General features: G+C 46.0%; 1 protein-coding gene across 10 annotated transcripts in view; it reads left to right on the top strand.

Annotated features, from left to right (window-relative positions):
- Positions 1-20,191, top strand: part of PPP1R12B (protein phosphatase 1 regulatory subunit 12B) — a 134,287-nt gene that overhangs the window by 17,172 nt on the left and 96,924 nt on the right. For all 10 annotated transcript variants that reach the window (XR_010993793.1, XM_068173623.1, XM_068173618.1 and 7 more), the window contains exons 2-3: positions 17,060-17,190; positions 18,712-18,830. Coding sequence is in view for 9 of the 10 variants with exons in the window: in XM_068173623.1 (XP_068029724.1) it covers positions 17,060-17,190; positions 18,712-18,830 (250 nt within the window). In the remaining variant the exon portion in view is untranslated. The remainder of the gene's footprint in view (positions 1-17,059; positions 17,191-18,711; positions 18,831-20,191) is intronic.

The raw sequence follows: 20,191 nt of genomic DNA, 5'->3' as shown, positions 1-20,191 counted from the left end.
CCTTCTCTGCTTTGGTTTCATCTCACACCAGTAAAACATAATCTCTGATTCTCTTCTTGCTGAACAGGAGGGACAGAGCTGGGCCTCGTTAGTCTGTGCTGGTGAGACCTTTGGAGGAGTGTTCCCCCAGGTCCAGGGAATTGCAGGCTGTGGATTCCCCACCCAGCCCCATCCCTGCTGTAGCTGCAGTGGGTCGGGGTAGCAGCTGTGGGGAGCAAATGTGGAACAAATATCCTAGTTTCCCCAGCCTTTTACAGCTTGTTCTCTTTTTATCTTTCTGAAATTTTCTTCAGCCAGTTTGTTGTCCCCAAGGAGTTTATTTCTGTGGTTCCCTAGAAATAGCATAAACCTTACGTGTGATGCCACAAAAATCCTTAAGAAATGCTATTGGAAAATGGGGCAAGTTGTTTGGGTTTTTTTGGGAGTGGGTTTTGTTTCTTGGGGTTTTTTTTGGGTTTTTTTTTTCATTTTTTTAGCTGAGCTTTTTCTCATTCATGTCCTATTCATGTCTTGTACATTTTTCAGTTGTGGAGACTAGAATTTGTTATGATACTGAAAATCTGTTGCATTATATAGAGGCCTAATGATATTTTATGGTTTGTTTTGTTCCGCTCCAAGTAATTTCTAGAATTTGCTTTGATTTCTGAGCTTGGAGCTGATATTTTCCTACAGCTATTTGTTATAATCCTAAGAGCTTTTCCCTGAAGTCAGTAATAAGCTCAGAGCCTTTTATTTTGTTATGTTTTGTTGGGTGTATTTTGTGCCTGTGATTCACTCTGCAGTGATCTGCACTGCTTTTCATCTACTGTTTTATCAGCAGTTGCTCAGTACTGTAAGATTCCTTAAGTTTGTCCTTTGCTCTAAGCCTTGAATAGTTTCACCAGCAAACTTCACCTCACTGATCACTTCCTCTTCAGGTCCTTTATGTAGCACATCTGGTAGCACAGACCCTGGGAGAGAGCTTTCTGCAGAGCTCTCCAGGAAGATCTATCTCATATTCTGGACTACTCATCAGGAAAATACATTTAATTGTGCAAGGATCTTCCCTCTTACCTGGGCAACTCGGTGGCTTCAGGAGCCACAATGAGGGGCCTGTGGAGAATCCTTTAGAAAATCTCCAGAGCTGGAAGGGACCCACAGGGGTCATCAAGTCCATGCCCTGGCTCTGCACAGGATAACCCAAAAAGTCATGTCATGTATCTGAGGTGAATGTCATGTGTCATCTGGACCTTCTGTGTCTTCATGCTTATTTACCTTTCAAAAGACTCCAGTGGCTTTCTGTCACATGACCTCCCTCTGTAAAAGCCTTGGTGGATATTTTCCATAATATGACATTTTCTTATACACCTGCTCTTCTGCATTGTACCATCCACTAATGTGACCCCAGCAGGTTAGTGGTTCTTAGGTTTGGTGAAATCTTTCCCTTTCTCCATTCCAGGAGTTTCTTCACTTATCACTTTCTTTCTTTGCATCTTCTTAGTCATATAGTGACACACTTGCTGTTTGTCCATTTGTCTGGTGCTACACCAGAGGAGGGTCAGGCTGGATACCAGGGAAAGGTTCTTCCCCCAGAGGGTGCTGGGCACTGCCCAGGTCCCCAGGGAGTTGTCCCAGCCCCAAGGCTGCCAGAGCTCCAGGAGTGTTTGGACAATGCTCTCAGGGATGCACAAGGATTGTTGGTGTGTCTGTGAGGGCCAGGAGTTGGACTGGATGTTCCTTGTGGGTCCCTTCCTGCTCAGAAGATTCCTTGATTCTGATAGATGTAACCTTGATGTGGTTTCTGGGAGTGCTGCCCAAGCAATCCTGCTGTCCAGCTCCTCTTCCAAGCCATTGAGTTTCTGGAGCCTCCCCTGCCATGCCTGCAGCAGGGAACTCACCTGCATCCCATGGCCATCACCACCTGCCCAGACTTGTGCCTGAAATCCACCTCCTCGTGGCCTTGCTTTTGCTTCAAGCTGGAAACTCAGTCTGCAACCAGGGGTGCACACATGGTCATGGGCGTGTGCGGTCATGTTGCAGTGAGACAAACACATGATTGCTCTCCCAAGGATCATTTCACTGCTTCCTCCTTTGAGCTCTTCCTTCACAGCTGGCACAGAGATGGGTCTGCATTTTGATCCCTCTGAAAGTTTTCCTGTGTGATGTTTTTTGTCTCTACTTTTCAGCAGAAACCATAGATTCACAGAATTCTTTGGGTTGGAGGGAGACCTTGAAGACCCATCTAGTTCCAACCCCTCTGCCATGGGCAGGGGCACCTTCAACTAGACCAGGTTGCTCAGAGCTTCATGCAGCCTGGCCTTGAACACCCCTAGAAGTGGGACATCCACAACTTCCCTGGGCTACCTGTTCCAGGGCCTCACCTCCCTCACAGTAAATAATTTTTTCTTAAGATCTGATCTAAAGCTGCCCTCTTTCAATTTGAACCCATTCTCCCTTGTCCTGTCACTACATGCTCTTGTAAATAGTCTTGCCCCATCTTTCCTATAAATTCTTCTAAGGCACTGGAAGGCAACAATTAGGTCACTCTGAAGCCTTCTCTTTTCCAGGCTGAACAATCCCAATTCCCTCAGCGTTTCCTCACAGGAGAGGTGCTCCATCCCTCTGATTAACTTGGTGGCTTTGTCTGGACTGGGGTGATCCACTCAGACGAGAGGTTGTTCCATGCCTCTGGCAGTTGGGCATTGTTGACAAACCTTGCCCTCTCCTTAATTCTCCTGTTCGCCATCCAGGTTGTAGTACGCTGTTCCTGAGGATGTCCTGTGCCACAAACCTGCAGGGCAGACTCGTGATCAGGAGACACAGTGCAATAAACAGAGAATTCACCATTCTCCAGCTGGACTTCCACCAGGTTTTGATTTACTTCAGGGATGAGTAAGGGCTGTGGTTCACCCGTAAGCCCAGGCAGCTGCCTGGCTGGTGCTCCTGGTGGTTACAGAGGTGGGGAGTTTGCTCTGCTGCCAGCCCTCCCTTTACTGGATGCATTCATTGCTCTCACCATTTCTGGCTGCGACCTTTCTTCAGCCTCTGCCATCTGTGTGACACTGTGCAAGTCCTGTTGGGGCACTCAGGCAGAGTTCAGAGCGGGCTGCCAGGACCTCAGCCACGCGGAGCATGTGCACAGCACTGAGGCAATAACTGGGTTTATGTTACTCTGAGGAACACATAAAAGTTTGTATCAGCTCTGTATTTCTTAGATCACAGAGACCACGATTTCTGATTAGATTTGAAATGTGATTCATGCCACTGGGGAAAGCTGACACCTTAGTTGTGTCCATCTTTCAAACTATCAAGATATCTGATGTCATGCTCTGACAAGGAGCAGTGCATGGCCACATCCTTGGCACACTCAGCTACCCTGTGAGGGTTTCACAGGGTAGTCAAGCAGTTCTTCTCCCTCTGCAGTGACCTTATTCCATGGGTCATTTTCTTTAATGGCTCGGTGCTCTCTGTACCATGTTGGCCACCACCTCTCTTTTCCACAGACATCACCAGAATGGAGTTCCCTGCCCTTTTCTTTGGACTGCTGATGGCAGCAAGAATGGAATGTGCTCAGAAACCAGCAATAAAGGATTTTGTTACTGTAGGTGGCTGTGCTGAGATTTGCTTTAGTTTCCCACAGGAATAAAAAAACCCAAAGACACTTTGCTGTGTCTGAGCAGCCCTAACAGGGTCAATTGATTTCTTTTTCTTCTTTTTTTCCTGTGAATAAAGGCAAGTGCAAATGAGCTCTGTCTGAAAGTGTGGCTGGCATTTGAAAACCCATACAAATTGGATCCTCAAACATACGTATTTTTCCAGTATTGAGAGTTCTTGAAAAAATTTACCTCTGCTCTGGAGCCAGGTTGGGGGAGCTGGGGGTGTTCAGCCTGGAGAAGAGAAGGCTAAGAGACTCTAGGGGCCCTTCCAGTGCCTAAAGGGGCTCCAGGAGAGCTGGAAGGGGACTTGGGACAAGGGCCCAGAATGCCAGGACAAGGGGGAATGGCTTCCCACTGCCAGAAGGTAGGGATTGATGGGACATTGGGAAGGAGTTCTTGGCTGTGAGGGTGGTAAGGCCCTGGCACAGGGTGCCTGGAGCAGCTGTGCCTGCCCCATCCCTGGAAGTGTTCCAGGCCAAGTTGGATGGGATTTGGAGCAACCTGGGCTAGTGGAAGGTGTCCCTGCCCATGCCTCTCCTGGAGCCACTTTAGGCACTGGAAGAGGCTCTTAGGTCTCTCCAGAGCCTTCTCTTCTCCAGGCTGAGCACCCCCAGCTCTCCCAGCCTGGCTTCAGAGCAGAGGGGCTTCAGAGCTTTAAGTTCCCTTCAGACCCAGACCAGTCTGGGATTCTGTGAAGGGATGTGCAGACTGTGTCCTAGGACCATGAACTCCTGTGTTCTCCTTTACCTGCTACACTAAAAATTCCAGCTGTAGTCCAGGCTTAAATTGCTATGTTTAGATAGGTTTATTTGCTGTGTTTTGGGAAAATACCTAGCCTAGCTTTTCTGCTGTAATATCTAATTATATCAAGGTTTCAGCAGCATTTAAAAGAAAGCATTTCCTTAAAGCTGCACTGTGGTAAGTGATGTTGCAAACCCCAGTGATGGCACTAGAAATGGAAATGCTGCAAAATCGTAGCTGTGGGCCTTTCAGGAGTAGTGTGGAATCACTTTATTTCTTTATCCAGCCTCCTCTTTGTCAGCTCCATCGTTGTTATGCTTCAAAGAAAATTCTGTGTCCTCTGATTGATGTGGAGCCTTTTCCTGTTAGGAATAGTGACTGTGGTAGTTGAACCATGGTGGATGCCAGGCTCTTGTTCAGGTGTGAGCAGGAACAGTGGCAAAACTCAGAAAAACCTCTTGTTTGCTTAACTGAGAAGACTTTGAATGACATGGGACTGGAAAATGCCCAAACAAGGTGCCACACATCTGTCTGGGGATGATTTTACCTCTAAGAGCACATGGACTGATCCTTAGAGAGGTTTTAGCCACTGAGTATATAACTGCAAAGTAGCAAATTTAAACTTTCCTGCATGCTGCCACATTGGAAAGGAAAATGAAGAAATAGAATTACTGGCTGTATGTTTTTCTCTTTACATACCACTTTTTTTTTTCTGGCCACAAAGGTAAAATTCAGATCTTGAAACAAAACTTGACGTGGCTGCAAGACAGCAAGACAGGGATGTGCATGGAAACCAAGGGCTTGGCAGTCTGTTTGTGAATAAACTGACAATGAATCCCTCCAAGGAATCTCCTCTTGCTCTTCACCTGTAATTGTGTTGAGGTGTTTCTGCTCACAGCCACTGGCTTCTAGTCACTTAGTGCTAATTTAGCATTTTTGGCATTTGCAGGAGTTCATGAAACTTCTTGTACATGAACTCGGATGTCTGTAAGGTAGAGCTGGTTTCTGTGAAAGCAGTACTGGCCTTGGAGTGACTTAAATGCTTTCTGTGTTGAAAAATCCATTCTTCCCTAGGCTGTAGGCAGCATGAGCTGTCTGTCTTGACATAAGCAAGATATTATGTAGCAGCTTAAGACTATCTCAGTCCTGCCCTTCCTGCTGCTCCTGTCATGTGCCTTTGATACCAGGGCAAGTGCTTATCTGGTCCCACTATGAGCCAGTTTAGCTCCTGGATCTGTTCAGTGGGGTATCAAATGAGTGTCAGTGCCCTTGCTAGGGGAGAGGGTCTGCTGGCAGGGTATTAGGTATATGAGGGCAGCCCTGGCTTCAGCAGAGCCTGCTGCAAAATCCTGTCACGGCAGAGACTAAAGAAAGCCTGGAGTGATCCACAGAGATTTTTCTGTCTGCCTTTGAGGTCTATAGTTAGGCAACACAAATCTCACCTTTAGTTTGCCAAGTTGTAGCTAAAATCATTTGCAGCTGTTTTTCCATGTCTCTGCTGGGGTAGGAGAAGACCTGGAGAGGCTCTTCCTGTAGAGGATTCTCTGCCAGAGCAGAGGGGCCCTGCCCTGCCTTCCCACCCAACCTTGCCCTTCCAGCAGGTGTGGTGTGAGTGGAACCACCTTTCCAAAAGTCCACAAAGTGATTTTACATTTTTCCCCCCCATTATTCACCAGGAAAGCCCCCATTTGGCATTGGCCATACCGTGCTGCTTAGTCACCACCAGTGGCCCTGCAAGGCTTTGGGGCGAGTGTCCGTCCTTGGGCTGCAGGATACCACCTTGGTTTGGCTGAAGCTGATCTAAGCCTGCATCTTGGGAGCTTAAGATATATTTGTGTTGTAGTGATGATGGCAGAACTATATCTATACTTGCTTGTGTTGTGAAAATGAAGTCTTTAGGAACTGCATTAAATAGTGCAGTGTAGCCCCTGATGGAGTTCCTGTCAGGACAAAGGATTATTAGTTGACCATTTCTTTGCTAAGCAAATCTGCAGTACCTGAATTTCCATTTTCCACACAGGATTGAGATGCTTGTGAGTTTTCTAATTATAAAACATAGTTATTTTGGGCAGGAATGAAAATTTCAGTAATTTAAGGGCAAGGTTTTATATAGACTGTCTTGATCTAGTGCCAGGGAGCGCTGGCTGAGGGGGAGAGAAATTACATACTTACTGGTCAGAATGGCTAAACTGGTGAGACTTGAAAAGCCAGTGCTGTTCCACACCATCAGAAAACTGGCAGTCCCTGCTTTTTAGTGACAGAAAGACTTTATTTTTAGTGCTGGCAGTTGATCACGTACTGGACTCATTTCAAGCTCTTCTCAGATGGTACCAAGCATTAGCCTCTGCTGGTGAAAGAGTGGGTATTAAAAATCATGCTGGAGCTAGTGGGATGATGATGATGAAAAAGAGGGAGTAAAATGATGATCTAGAGTGAATTTTGAAGTCAGTCCCACATGGCCTGGTGCTGGTTTAGAGCTGTGTTGTGGGCTGTAAATGCAAACGGCAAACCAGTCAATCAGCTGCAGAGGAGGAGCACTGTGGAAATGGAAAATCAATGTCTTGGGCCCTGTTTGGATAAGAGGTGAATTCAGTGCACGTTGCTGGACACGTGGAAGCACAAATACTGTGAGGCTGGAGGGGTTCATAGGATCATAAAATGTCCTGAGTTGGAAGAGATCGTGGAATCTAACTCCTGGCCCTGCAGATACCCCAGCAATCTTACTCTGTGACTGAGAGCATTGTCCAAACCCTCGTTGAGCTCTGGTAGCCCTGGGGCTGTGACCTTACCCTGGTCCCTGGGGCTCTTTGCATAGTGAATCCATGTCTGTGTGGTCCATGCTGATCTTCCTAGGTTTGCCAAAATGCTCCTTGATTAGAAATATTCAAGGAGACGCAAAGAGCTGGCAATGCTGCGTGCCTGTGCCTGTCATCCCGGCAAGAGTAAAAGCAAAGCAAGTTAGCTTTCTTCCCATTTTCCTCCCGTTTCGGTAACACTGAGCGTGAGTGTCCAGCTGACCTTCTCTCTCCTTCCAAAGTGGCTCCTGTTTCTTCACAGAAGCTGAGCTGGAAGCTTTGGCATTCGGAGGGCTGCCCGGGTGAGGGCAGGTCCTGCCCAGGCGGGGACAAGTGGAGTATTGGTGCTTCAGCACTCACTGGCACCACCACTGCAGCACATGCAGGAGTCCTGGCAGTGGAAAGAATTCCACAGACATTTAGCCAATCCATCTCTGCTTTAGTTCAGCAGGTATTTACATCTAAGTCCCTGTAAATAAGTTGATGGCCCCAGTACATGTATGAAGGTGTGAGGAGTTTCAAAATAGTTTCAAAATGTGGCTTCTATTCAAAGCACTTCTCCACCTGGCATTTCGTGCTGCTATTTCATCTTGGAAATGCTACGTTCATGGCATAATTATGCCTTTGCACGTATTCCTCTCTTCCCATGTGCTCTGCTGGGTTTTTTGTTGTGCTAATCATTGTAAGAGATTTGTTGTTGGTTTCTTTTGATGACTGACATGGATACTGCTGAATACTTCTCGTTGTATGTGGGGCTTTTTCCAATGGAAAAATGTGACATAATCCATATATTTCTCTTCCTGCTTACATGAGAAGTATGACTCAACTGCTGTTAAAAAAATGAACCTCCATATCTAATTAATCAGAATATAAAATTAATCTTTTTATCTCATTTTGCTCCCTTTCCTCTGTTCTTTTTAAAACAGAATTTACCTGTTTCTCCTGGTTCTAATGTGGTTGTTTCAGAATTAGATTTGCCAAGAATTTTAAAGCATAAAGATTTTTAAAGCTGGGTTGGTGGTACAGAAGTGCTTGTGCAGGGTGTCAGGGCATGAGGACCTGCAGAAGCCAAGGCTGAGGAGAGAGAAGGTGCAAAAGCTCTGTGGTTTTGCAGGAGCAGCAGTACGAGCTGTTTGTTGTTCCCCAAATCACTGGGGAGTGTAATCTGTGCTGCCAGAGATACAGGGATCACTTGGAGGTGGAATTTTTGGGCAGTGCCGGTTCTGACAGAAGCCCCTTTAGAGCAGAGCTGTGATCATGGGACACCATGGCAAGGTCATACCTTCCAGTGCCGACAGTCCGAGTGCTGACAGTTGCCAGGCTATTTTGGGAGCGCTTTCCCCTTTGTTTTCTGTGAACTCCTCTCTCTGTGCTCCCAGATTTAACCCTGATGCTGTTCAGCTGTCATCAGCCCTGCCTTTGTTTGTGGTTTTGAGGTGTGCGTTGACATCACGTATTTACTCTTGCCTTGCATTTGCTGGAAGATGGACTCCCTCTATCTCCTGGCTAACCTTGTTCCATGTATTTTAGACTTGTGACAGGAGAACAGTTGAGAAGTGAGTCTTGTCATTTAATCCCTTTGGCTGTGCTGTGACAGCATGGCTGAATTGCCCTGCCAGTGCTTCCAGCCCAGTGTGTAACAGTTGATGGTGCTGCTGGTGGCAGCGTTGGCCTCTGGTTTGCAGGAACCCTTTAACCATTTCCAAAGCTTCTCAAAGGGGTCTCGTTACACTAGTCCTATAGAAAATGTTGTTGTAAAGAAGCCCTCTCAAAGCTCAGGTTAAGGAGTGACCTGGTAGATCTTGGCTCAAGGAGGGCTGTGGCTGCCGGTCAGTCCTGGAGGGTGGAGCTCAGCTCACCCTGGTGTCGCTGGGTCTGTGCTGCTCTGCAGGCAGTGGAAAGGACAGGTACGTCCCACCCGGCATGGGCAGGCAACGCTCCCTGGGCACATTTTGAAAATGTGGATGAAACTGGTCCTGTGCAAGGCAAGGTGTGGGAGCACATGGCTGGGAAGGAGGAACCGTGGCAAGCTGGGCTTAAACCTGCTGGTGCTCTTATGGTGGTCTTGAGCTGAATTCAGACCGCACTTTAATGAACTCAGAAACCATTCTGCTTGTAGACTATTGCTTTTGATGGCCTGTATTCACTCTGACACTTCACTTAGCACAGAGCAAACCTTTTAGTAATTTGAGTGTGCTGTCTCCCCTTGGTTTGTTTAAACAATACCAACTTTTTTCACCCCATGTCTGATGCAGAGTTTTTTGTAGCTCCTGGGTGGTGCAGCCCCTGTCACTCAAACGAGTCTACATCAGGTTTTCAGCATGAGGACATCATTTAGGAGGCAAAAGCCAGAGGCTTAGGCACATAAAGCATCAAAGCTGTGGAGGTGAGTCAGGTCTGGATCAGAATGGCTGCATAAATCTATGTTCTTCTAGTCCTTCCCCACAATTATAAAGTTCCCTGGATTTTCAAGGAATAAATCTGTCTGTGTATGTCTATATGAACATATATGCACATGCTTATGCTAATCCTCACAGAAATCCACAGCCCAGAAGGGTGAGCAGAATTCCCTGCTGACACTGGAGGCACTAGATTAGGAGTCTCCAGAGATATTTTCCAACTGCAGTGATTCCATGGTGTGTCTTTTGCTGTTCTGGACCTGACTGGCACTAGGGTGTGTTGAGAGCTGGGTGCTCTTCAAGCAGTAGCACATGGTCCCTGCTCTGAGGGTCTCTCCGTCTGAATTTTATGTGGTTTCACCAGATGGAAGGATGGAGTGGCCTTCTAAGCACACATGTGGAGAAGAGTCCTGAAGATCAGTGCAAGAATGATGGATGTGCAGTTGTGTGGAAGAATCTCAGGGGACTCAAGAGTTACAGAATTTTGGATCAGTGATGGAACAGAGGGAAGCAAACCATGTCAGGGAAGGGCTGGGTGTGTAAACATGGTTCAACACTTGATTTCTAGATTGGAGCAGAGTCTGGTAGAAGAATTAATAATGGAGGTTTCATTAGCAGTCTGATTTAGCAGCAGCAGCATTTTGCACAGGGCAAGGGGTGCCATAGTGCTGGGAGGCTCTGGAGATGGGTATTTCCTGGAGGAATCAAGAAGAGCTGAAGCATGGCCTCTCCTAGCCTGGCACCTCATACTCCATTTCAAAAGCCAGCATGTGCCTGGGCAGGCAGTTTACGTATCGCATTTATGTGTGACAAGCGGAACTGCCAAGTATGATTTCCGTGTGGGAACCATGGGGATTGCTACCCCAGGATCCGACACGGTAGGATTATGAGATTTTCACTCTGTGCGCGGCGAAGTCACCGAGATTGGGTTCTGTCACAAGACTAGGGTATTCCTAGTAGAAACACATAACACAGCAGCCAAGCATGCAGCCCTTTCTGCTTTCCCCTTCCTGCGTTTTCCTTGTGCCTGGAGCAAATGCATGGCTTCTCTCTCTCAAATCCCAACCAACCACATCAGGAGCACCAGGGAATTAAATACAGCCAAAGTTAGCCCACAGCAGTTATTACAGGTTTCCTGGCTGGCTGATGCCAAGTGTCTACATGCTGCTTTATCCCATGATCATATGACACTGGCAGATGTGACGTATTATTTGTAAACTGACTGTTGGCTCAGAGGGGCTGCAGGGAGCAGTGCTGTGTGCTCCCAGCCAGGTTCCCCCTTGTTACAGGTGTTGCTGTTGGCAGGGCCAGCACCTTGTGCAGGACGTGGCCCTGCTGCTGAATAGTTCTCACTGACATCCTGACCAGAGTTGTTCTTCTGCAAACAGCTGTGCTGAATGCTATTCTTGTATTTATGTTAAATCACCAACAATTGGGCAAGTTGTGGAGAAAACAACCACCTCCACGTGGGTGCCTGTGACAGCACTGCAGATGTGCAGTTACTGCCTGGCATCTGTGTTCTCCTGGGTTTGTAACCACTTTTCTCCTTGTGGAGATGAAAAGGTTTGGGTTTTTTTTTTTCCTCTCAGCTGATCCCAAGTAATTTCTTGGGAATTTGTGAGGCTTTAGATGCTCTCCTCGCTGTTATCCTGTGTGTACCTAATATGTAGTGAAATGTAACACCAGTCCTAGGCTGGGGCTTTGCTAAATGTGTTGCACCCATAGAAAGTGAGCAGTGTCACACTGTTCACACCTCTTGGAGCTTGATTCCCAGTCCTCTGAACCCTCAGTCTCATCCCATCTGTCTCCTTTTCCTCCCTGATCCTCCAATCTCGGAACCAAGGGATGCCCAGGAGGTATGCAAACCAAACCCTTGGCAGGCAGCTGGAGCAGATATTCATCAGGGCTCAGTGGTGCTTGTGCATTCTGGGTGCTCAGAGGAAAGAGCAAACACAACACCATTGTAATAATGAGGTTTCATTCAAGATAAGATCAGATTTTGTCTGGTTGCTGGACAAGCCTTGCCAGACAAGCCAAGTTGCTCTGTCCCATTTCCTGGTGTCCCCGTTTCCTTACTGTAATGTAAACTTCATGCTTGGAAGAAGGATGCCTTGGCAACAGCTCCTGGCAAAACTCAAATCTGCAGCGAGCGTCCCTGGCTGGAAAGGGCTCCACCTGTTCTCTGCAAAGGGGGTAAGCTAATATGCCATATCTGCAAATTTTAGAAACTGAGCACTTCCTCCCTATGGAAAAACTGCTAAATGCTGGTCTCCTGCCAGGAGCTGGAGGAACACCATGAGCTGGGGATGGAGACTTGCCCAGCGATGCCTGGGATTTAAATCCTATGAGCCAACTTTCTTTGCGTGTTGAGTGGGTAATTCTGGGCACTGGATGTGGTTTGCATCAAGGACTGCTAAAACTGTAATACATTAGTACCATTCCAGAAGCCCTTGAAGCTTATCAACTGCCAAGAAAAATACAGGGGTGGCAAGGGATTAGCCTGCTGAAGATCCACGATGAGAGGGAAAGATACTCACCCTGTACTCCCACCCTGTCACATCAACCTGAAGGTTGTGTTAGAGCTTGTACAGAGGCAGAGGATAAAGAAGGAATTAAAAATTCAAAGACAAAATAGCTATGCTTTGTAATTAAGCTTACTTTTAGCCTCTCCTACGTGTGAACCAAGCAGCTGAGGGTTAGCAAGGCCTGAAATTGAAAGAATTAAGCCTATCCCTCTATTTTTCTTCATGCCCAATCCCAAGGACAGTTTAAGAGAGGGAGTGTTTCCTCACATGAAGAAACTACCCACCAAAAAGGCAACATTACTTCTCAACCAACTCTTTTTGACTGTCTCCCCTCCCTTTGGGGGCTGAGGGCAGGTGTTTGCTTCGTGACTCTGCTCCCCGAGGTCGTGGTCCTTACCATGTTCCTGAGGAATGATGGATCAAATAAGAGAGGAGAACTCTGCATAGCAATAGATCCTCTTGAGTTACTAAACTTATCCACTCTCCTAAATCTGTTGGAGGATTAGTAGTACTTAAAGAGGACATATCTACCCCTTTACTTCCTCTTTGTCCTCTTCTCCTTCCTCCAGTAACCTCAGGTCACCCAGTTGGCTCAGGCTGAAGGTGAGCTGTACCCCTGAACCCCAGTGAGGCTGTTTTTGCTACAGGCTGGCTCACAGTGCTTCATTTCTGTAGATTTTCACAAGAAAACACACAGTAGAGATGTGCTGGAGGGATATGAGCAGTCAGGCCTCTCAAAAATTTTAGGTGGACAAATGTGTGCCCCGAGTACTTCTAAACAGTGAGAATTTTGTTCTTTACTGGGTATCTTAGTTAAATAATGACATGTATGAAACTATTAATACCATTAATGTATGTGCAACTATGAATTCCCGGATAACATCAGTGTTAATCAGTTGATACCTTAAAAGTACACACAGATATACATTTCAACCCCTAAAAGTTGCCATTTAATCTGTTGTAACATTTTTAAAGGCTTTCTAAGGTTCTTAAAGTTCAGAAGATCTTTAGAAGTTACCAATTTTACTCATTATCCAAGTTGTTGACCTCATAATTCTTGCTGTGAGTTGTGTTAAACGTGTCATATCATCTTAAGATCTCAGAAGTGTGTTCTTTTAGGGTGTTTGACTAAAAAATTATGTAAATAATCCCTTGCCTGAAAGTTTCTTACATGACACCATGATGAGATTTTCAGAGCTGAGCAGGAGTTACTCAGTACTTTTTTGTCTAATGCCAGTTTTGGAAACTCCTTTTCCACCTCACTTTTTCAAATCTCAGTCAGTGTAATTAGTTGCATGTAATGATACAACAATGCAAAAAAATACTGTATTTTGGTATTTGAAGTAGGCATGGTCATACCTGCCACTTAAAAAATCGTTCATGTCACTCTACTCTGTCTCAGTTCCATTCCTGTGTGTCATCAGCTCGTACTAAAATCAGTATTTGCCAGGCAGTGTTCCGTGGCTGGATCACATATCTAGACCAGCAGTTTTTCTTTGATCACATACATTGAGCAGCAGCTTTTCATGAACTACAGAAGAGTGGAGGAGGGTTATTTCTCTTACATATTAAAGAATATTCTGCTGCTCCATTAAGGATAAAGGTGGAGACCTTTGTGCTTGGCTTTTTCTTGGTGAAAAGTGCAGACAAGAAGTGTTAAATGGTCCTGGATCCCTTGGGAGCCCCTGGTGCTGTCAGCACCCACAGAGCCCTGACTGCTCATCATCAACTGCTTTCTGCAGGAGCCAGGAGAGGCAAATCACTGCAGATTTCAGTGTAGGAGCAGGTGGGGATTGGTCCCAGTATCCTGCTGGTTCTAGCACGCATTCCATCAGAACCAGGCAGGGTGGGGACAGCGCAACAGCAAGGCCAAGGGAGAAATTTAAAAGAGTGACAGGACTCTTTTATGTATTTAAACAGGCATTTAACTTTAGAGTTCAGTTTATCCAGTGGCTTGAGCAAGAACCATGCTTTTCCCTTGGCTGATTCCCAGGCTATGCAGATGTAGTGGGTGTATTTGATAAACAATGTGAAGAAAATTCTCTATCAATATGTACAAAGCTCACGCTCTAGAGACATTTTTCAGTCTAAATTTAGATTCACACTCAAGCTACAGGTAACACTTGAACAAACCCAGCAGAGTAGTGAGTGTGCACAGGCAGGAACCATCCATCTACCTTGCTGCCTTGGCTGATAAAATTCCTCTGTGAGGCTCCGGTGCTGTGGGCAGCCAGAATGGATTGTGCCCAAAAGAAAAGCACTGCATGGGTGAACCTTTCCTGGTTATTCCTGGCTATTTCCAGAGCAATATGCTTTTAGATGAAGTCAACACTGGTGGTGTTCCCAGGTCAAAATATAAGTAACTCATCAGGAAGATGTTAAGTGCAGTTTATTTGAAGTATGCTGGGGGAAAGCTTGAAGTAAATCACAATAAATATGAGTGGCAGTAAAACAGAGATTGGATCTGAGTTTTTCAGCATCAGACTTGAATTCTTAAATAATTTCTCCTTGAGCTGAAGAGGGGTTATTATGGATTCATGCCTACCTCTGCATGCATCATTTCCTTTGCCTTCCTGCTGCATTTCAGTGCATTGGTACAGACAGAAGACATTACTAGATTTGTTTGTGTAGTTTGCAGGATTATGGAAATCAGGCGCTTATCCTTTCTGCAGTATGTCTTAAAATTAATCAGCTGCATATTGGGCACTGTAGTTCTCCTGGACAGTAGGAATATTTGGCTTGTGTTTCCTGCCCTCACCACCTGTTGAGACTTGGAGGCTGCAACAAAAGGAACAAGTTGCAAAGAAAATCCTGATTAGATTGTGAGAAGAATTACCCACAGAGAGAATGGTGAAGCACGAGGATGGGGAGTCTCTATCCCACCATGCTGAATTGAAGCAGGCCCTGAGTAGTGTGATCTAACAAGATTTAGCCATGCTTTGAACAGGGGGTTGGACCAGATGAACTAAAAGACCAAACCCCTGCTCCTGAGGCTGGTGGTAGAACCTGGTTTGCACCCACATTGCTGAGATGTAACCATGTCTTGCCCCATCATGCTTGGACCTGGGGCTCCTCCAACCTTTTGGCAATGCTCTTCAGTTCCCAAGATTTTTTATTTGTACTGTTTTTTGTTTTTTTTTCCCCAATTTTACTTCTTGAAGTAATCTGAGAGAAGCCCCTCAGAGCAGGGTTTACAGGACAAAACTGTTTTCTGCCTGAGGGTGGGAGATGGAGCCAGTCCAGACTGGGCTTAGCCATTCTGGGTTTGGAGCAGCCCCTGAAGTAAACAACTTCTAGGTTTCTGCTTGTGCTTTTCTGGCCAAGATTCAGGTAAATCAGTCTAAAGCAGGGCCAGGAAACACACTGACACTCCGGCACAAGCTCAGTTGGGACTTGAGCCTGCTCCTGGGGCATCCTTTCCCCATACTGTGGATGTTCCCTGTGTTGTCTCATGTTTGCCAAGTACCTGCACTAGGAGCACATCTGGAATGTGCTTCCTTGGAGGTTTCAAAGCTGGGCTTGTGTATGGCTGCTTGTGAACCAAGCAAATGGAGGAGTGATTGTGTCCTAAGCAAGCAGTTTAGGATTTGCACTGAGAATCCTAGAGTGTCTTGAGTTGGAAAAGCTCCACAAGGATCATCGAGTCCAACTCTCCTTGCAGTAAAAATAGCAAGAGCTGGTTGTCCTGGTCCAGGACATGCCTCTTCTTTGACATGACCAATGCAGCACAGAAGAACGTGTTGATAAACCAGGATTGTTTCTTTTTGGGGTGTGTGGATATTGGTTCAAGAGGATTTCCTCATTTTTATTCCTTGCTGGGACAGGAATGGATGGATAGTCAGTGCTGCTCATGTTAGATGGATCATCTGGGAGTCACTTGACTGCTGTAAACAATAGATGTGCCTACATCAAGCCATGCAAAAGGATCAAATGCTGGGATTTTGGAGGAATCCTGGACAAGCTGTTTCCCTCTCTAGTAATGAGGAGCTGTGTTTCTGCCTGGGGATGGACATGTAGTAAAAAGCAGTCCTTGCACCTCCTGGTCGTGCCCCGTGCTTCCCAGCAGACACACACATTTGGATGTGTGTATTGGGTTGCCAGCTCATCCTTGAACAACAGCTTCCAATGAACTGTAAATGTAACGAAAACGTGCTGGAGACAGGAATTTGAGAAAGGAGGAATTCCACCTAACAACTGCTGAGACTTGAAAATCAAGCTAGGTTTTCTTCTGGCAACTTCAAAGCAGAGAGCTCTCTGTAAATGCAGGCTCAGGAATGACTGCAGCAGCTAATCAAGGGCTGTCATTCCCTTCAGCAGCTCAGAAGTTTCCTGTGTTACTCAGGAAAACAAAGAGATGCTGCTGAATAAAGAAGTTATTAGGTTCTCTAGATCTCTGCTTTTGCAATGATTACCTCTGTAACTGAGTTACATTAGTCTGGCTCCTGGAGCTGCTGCTTTCCCTTCTCATCCCTGCTCCGAGTGAGGCCTCATTGTGTTCACTGTTACAGCCTTTATTCACTGGCATTTTGAGGACCAGTATAATCTAAGTAAATACACAGCTTGCCTTGCTTAGAGGGATTTGATGCTGTACCTAAAAGTACCACAGATCCATCATTGCAGCATCCCTGCTGTGGGGAGGGAACTGTGTGGGAGAGTGGAAGGAGATCAGTGGTGGAAAGTGAAGTTTGAGCAAATTCAGAGGTTGTCCATCTGGGAACTCTGAGTTACAATTAATTTTTGAAAGTTCTGAAAGTAATTTGTTTTCATTCACAAATTGAAATTACCCTAAGCTTTAAGGTGTGATTGCTCACAGCATGGGAAGCTCAGCCCAGATACTGCCTGCTGCCAATAAGCTGCCAATGAGGGTTGTACATTTGATTTAACACCAACACAATTTTTTTATCTCTCTTCCTTTTCCCTTCAATCCTTCCACCCCCTGGACATCTCCTCCCATCCTCCCTCAGGCCTGTATTGATGAGAACCTGGACATGGTGAAGTTCCTGGTAGAAAATGGAGCCAATGTGAACCAGCAGGACAACGAGGGCTGGACCCCTCTTCATGCAGTGGCATCGTGTGGCTACCTGAACATAGCAGAGTGAGTGAGTCTGGGGCTATTCTGGGAGTTTATAACACTTCCCTGTGCCTTTCTGTTCAGAGCAGGTACACAGGTGATGAATACTCTAAGCTTGTACAATGCTTTGGAAAGCAATGCTGAAAATAGGTGCTTTTCTCTTGGTATTGAATTCTGAACTTCTGAGGATTAAGGTGAAGCCTTCAACTGGTTGCCTTTTGCTGCTGCCATTCGACTGTTTTATGATTCATTAGATACTTTAGCTAAAATGCCAACAAAAAGGAAAATGGGACAGCTGATACAGGGATGTGTAGTGAAGGGGCTCCTCCCTGTGAGGGTGGGAAGGCCCTGGCACAGTTTTCCCAGAGAAGCTGTGGCTGCCCCATGCCTGGAAGTGTCCAAGGCCAGGTTGGACAGGGCTTGGAGCAGCCTGCTTGGTGGAAGGTGACCCTGCCTATGGCAAGAGTGGGACTGGATGGGCTTTAAGGTCCCTTCCGACACAAACCAGGCTGGGATTCTGTGAGTACATTTCCTTACCACAGACAGACTGGTGTGAGCAGTGCTGTGGTTAAGTGGCTTTAAATGGGGATTTTCAAGTTCAGCTGTTCAGCTATCAATCCACCACCACCAATACGTTCACCACTAAACCTCAAGTGCCACATCCACTCATTTTTTGAACACTTCCAGGGACAGTGATTCCACGACTGCCCTGGGCAGCTGTGCCAGGGCCTGACCACTATTTCCAAAAAGAAATTTCCCCTAATCTCCAACCTGAATCTCCCCTGGTTCAGCTTGAGGTCATTTCCTCTTGTCCTATTCCATGTTCCCTGGGAGCAGAGCCTGACCACTACCTGGCTGCACCCTCCTGTCAGGGAGTTGTGGAGAGTGAGAAGATTCCCCCTGAGCCTCCTTTTCTCCAGGCTGAACACAAACCCTTTATTTTTTACCAGTCATACCATACTTATATATTTAGTCTACCACAGCTACCAGAAAGTTTCCAAAATTTGAATTAAGATAACTATTTCTTAAATGCATTGAAAATAAAATAAATAAATAAATAAAAGCAGGCAACCTCACCCTCCTATATTTGTGTGCTTCAACAGATACTTCTTTTATTTCTCAAAATTATGCTGATTAAAAGATGTCTACAAGCCAAAGAAGATGTCTGTTGTTCTTCAACGAACTTTTCGTAAAGTTATAAGAGGATAAATTTAAAAATTGATGATCCTTGATGAGGCTTTTTTAAAAATGAGTAAAATTTCCTTTTCTTAAAAAAAATAAAAAGGATAGTCAACCAGATTAATGCAATAACAGAGGTATTTAAGTAATTGTGGAAAAAGAAAAACTGTGAGCCCCTGAGCAATGACCTTGCATTTACAATGAACATTTTTAGTCTAGAAATTGGCTAAGAATAAGGTCCTCATTTGGTAAATGATCTTGTGTGAGAAAGGCAAATACTTTGTGGTGCTGTTTGATTGCCTGTGTCCTTGCTCTGAAGCCAGGCACACGAGGTGTGACGTGCTGGCCTGGGTGTCCTTGGTGCAGGTATCTGATCGGCCATGGGGCCAACGTGGCTGCTGTGAACAGTGAGGGGGAGGTCCCGTCCGACATCGCGGAGGAGGCGGCCATGAAGGACCTGCTTCTGGAGCAAGTCAAGAAACAAGGTAAAAGAAGGGCTTGAATATGTGAGAGCTGGGACCTCTGAGAGTTTCTGTATGAGAATTCTGCTGCCTTGCTGTCTGTTGGTGAAGAGATCTGAGATCAGGAAGCAGCAGGCAAATTTTGCTTTGCTATCAGGACAGCGGAGCAGATGCAGGAGGTTTGTGGTCTCTGTCCTTGGGATTCTTCAGAGCAAGGCACCGTAACCCTGAAATCTGATTCATCAGATCTAGTTACTTTCAAAGTGAGATTCAGTTCTGACCTCTGATATCAGTGAAAGGTCTTGTTTCACTGAGGCTTGATAAATCCGAGGTTAGATTTACAGGACTGCCAAAGGCAGGGACCAGGAAATGAATATTCCAAGCCTGGAGTGACATGCTTTATCCTGATCTTTCCCTAGATTTCTTCTGCCATATCCCCTTTCTCATCAGGTGTGCCTGACTGAGGGGCTGCCCTCCAGGCTGTCCCTGCACAAACATTCCTGGCTGAAGAATAGTTTTGGACTGATGTTAAAATAAAGGAATGCTTTGTCAGTCTAAAATTTTCTTCATACTCATGGAATTCATTTGGGAGTGGTTGAACGTCTGCACGTGTGTGTGAGAAGTTTAAATCATGTCTATGAATTTCATCAACAATGTTGGAAAAGGAACCCAAGGAATTCCTGGAGCTTCTGTCCTGGACACAGACAAAGCTCAGCTGCATTCATGTCTGAGCTGGTTCATCTGGCTTTGAAGTTACCCTCCTTGGAGTGTGTGTTTGGGCTACAGACCCCCAAAGACTCTGGTCTGGTTGATTTTACTCCTGCAGGTTTGGGGGAGTTGCTTGCATGCTGGGTTGAATCCAGTCCCTCTATCAGATATATTTTGACACATGGTGGTGACTTTACTTTTTAAGGTATAGTTAGGAAGGAATCAGTCCCTCGGTGCTTTGTCACCTGTGTTAATGTTCCTGGACCACCAAATTTGTCAGGCATAGCTTGCCCTCAGAGAAGCCAGGTTGCTGTCACCAGTCACCTCCTTATTTTCCATGGGCCTTAGCATAGTTTCCAGGAGGATCTGCTCCATGATCTTTCACAGAGGAGAGGCCAATTCGCCTGTAGTGCCCCAGGTCTTTCTCTTGTCCCTCTTTAAAAGTGGGGATTATTTCCCAATTTCCAGATCATGAGAAGTTCACCAGACTGCCACAACTTCTCAAATACAAGAGTAACTTAGATATCTATTTCCTCTACCAGCTCCCTTGGGACCCATGGAGGCATCTCACCAGGTTCCATGGACTTGTGCACCTTCAGGTTCTGTAAATGACAGTAATGTGGTTGAAACCTTACAGGACATTGAGGCAGTGGTTCTGCCTTACCTGCAGGTATTTT

This window comes from Anomalospiza imberbis, chromosome 26 (assembly GCF_031753505.1).
Source record: "Anomalospiza imberbis isolate Cuckoo-Finch-1a 21T00152 chromosome 26, ASM3175350v1, whole genome shotgun sequence".
In the NCBI taxonomy this organism is placed as follows: domain Eukaryota; kingdom Metazoa; phylum Chordata; class Aves; order Passeriformes; family Viduidae; genus Anomalospiza; species Anomalospiza imberbis.
Note: the sequence above shows the minus strand (reverse complement) of the source record. Positions and strands in the feature narration are given on the sequence as shown.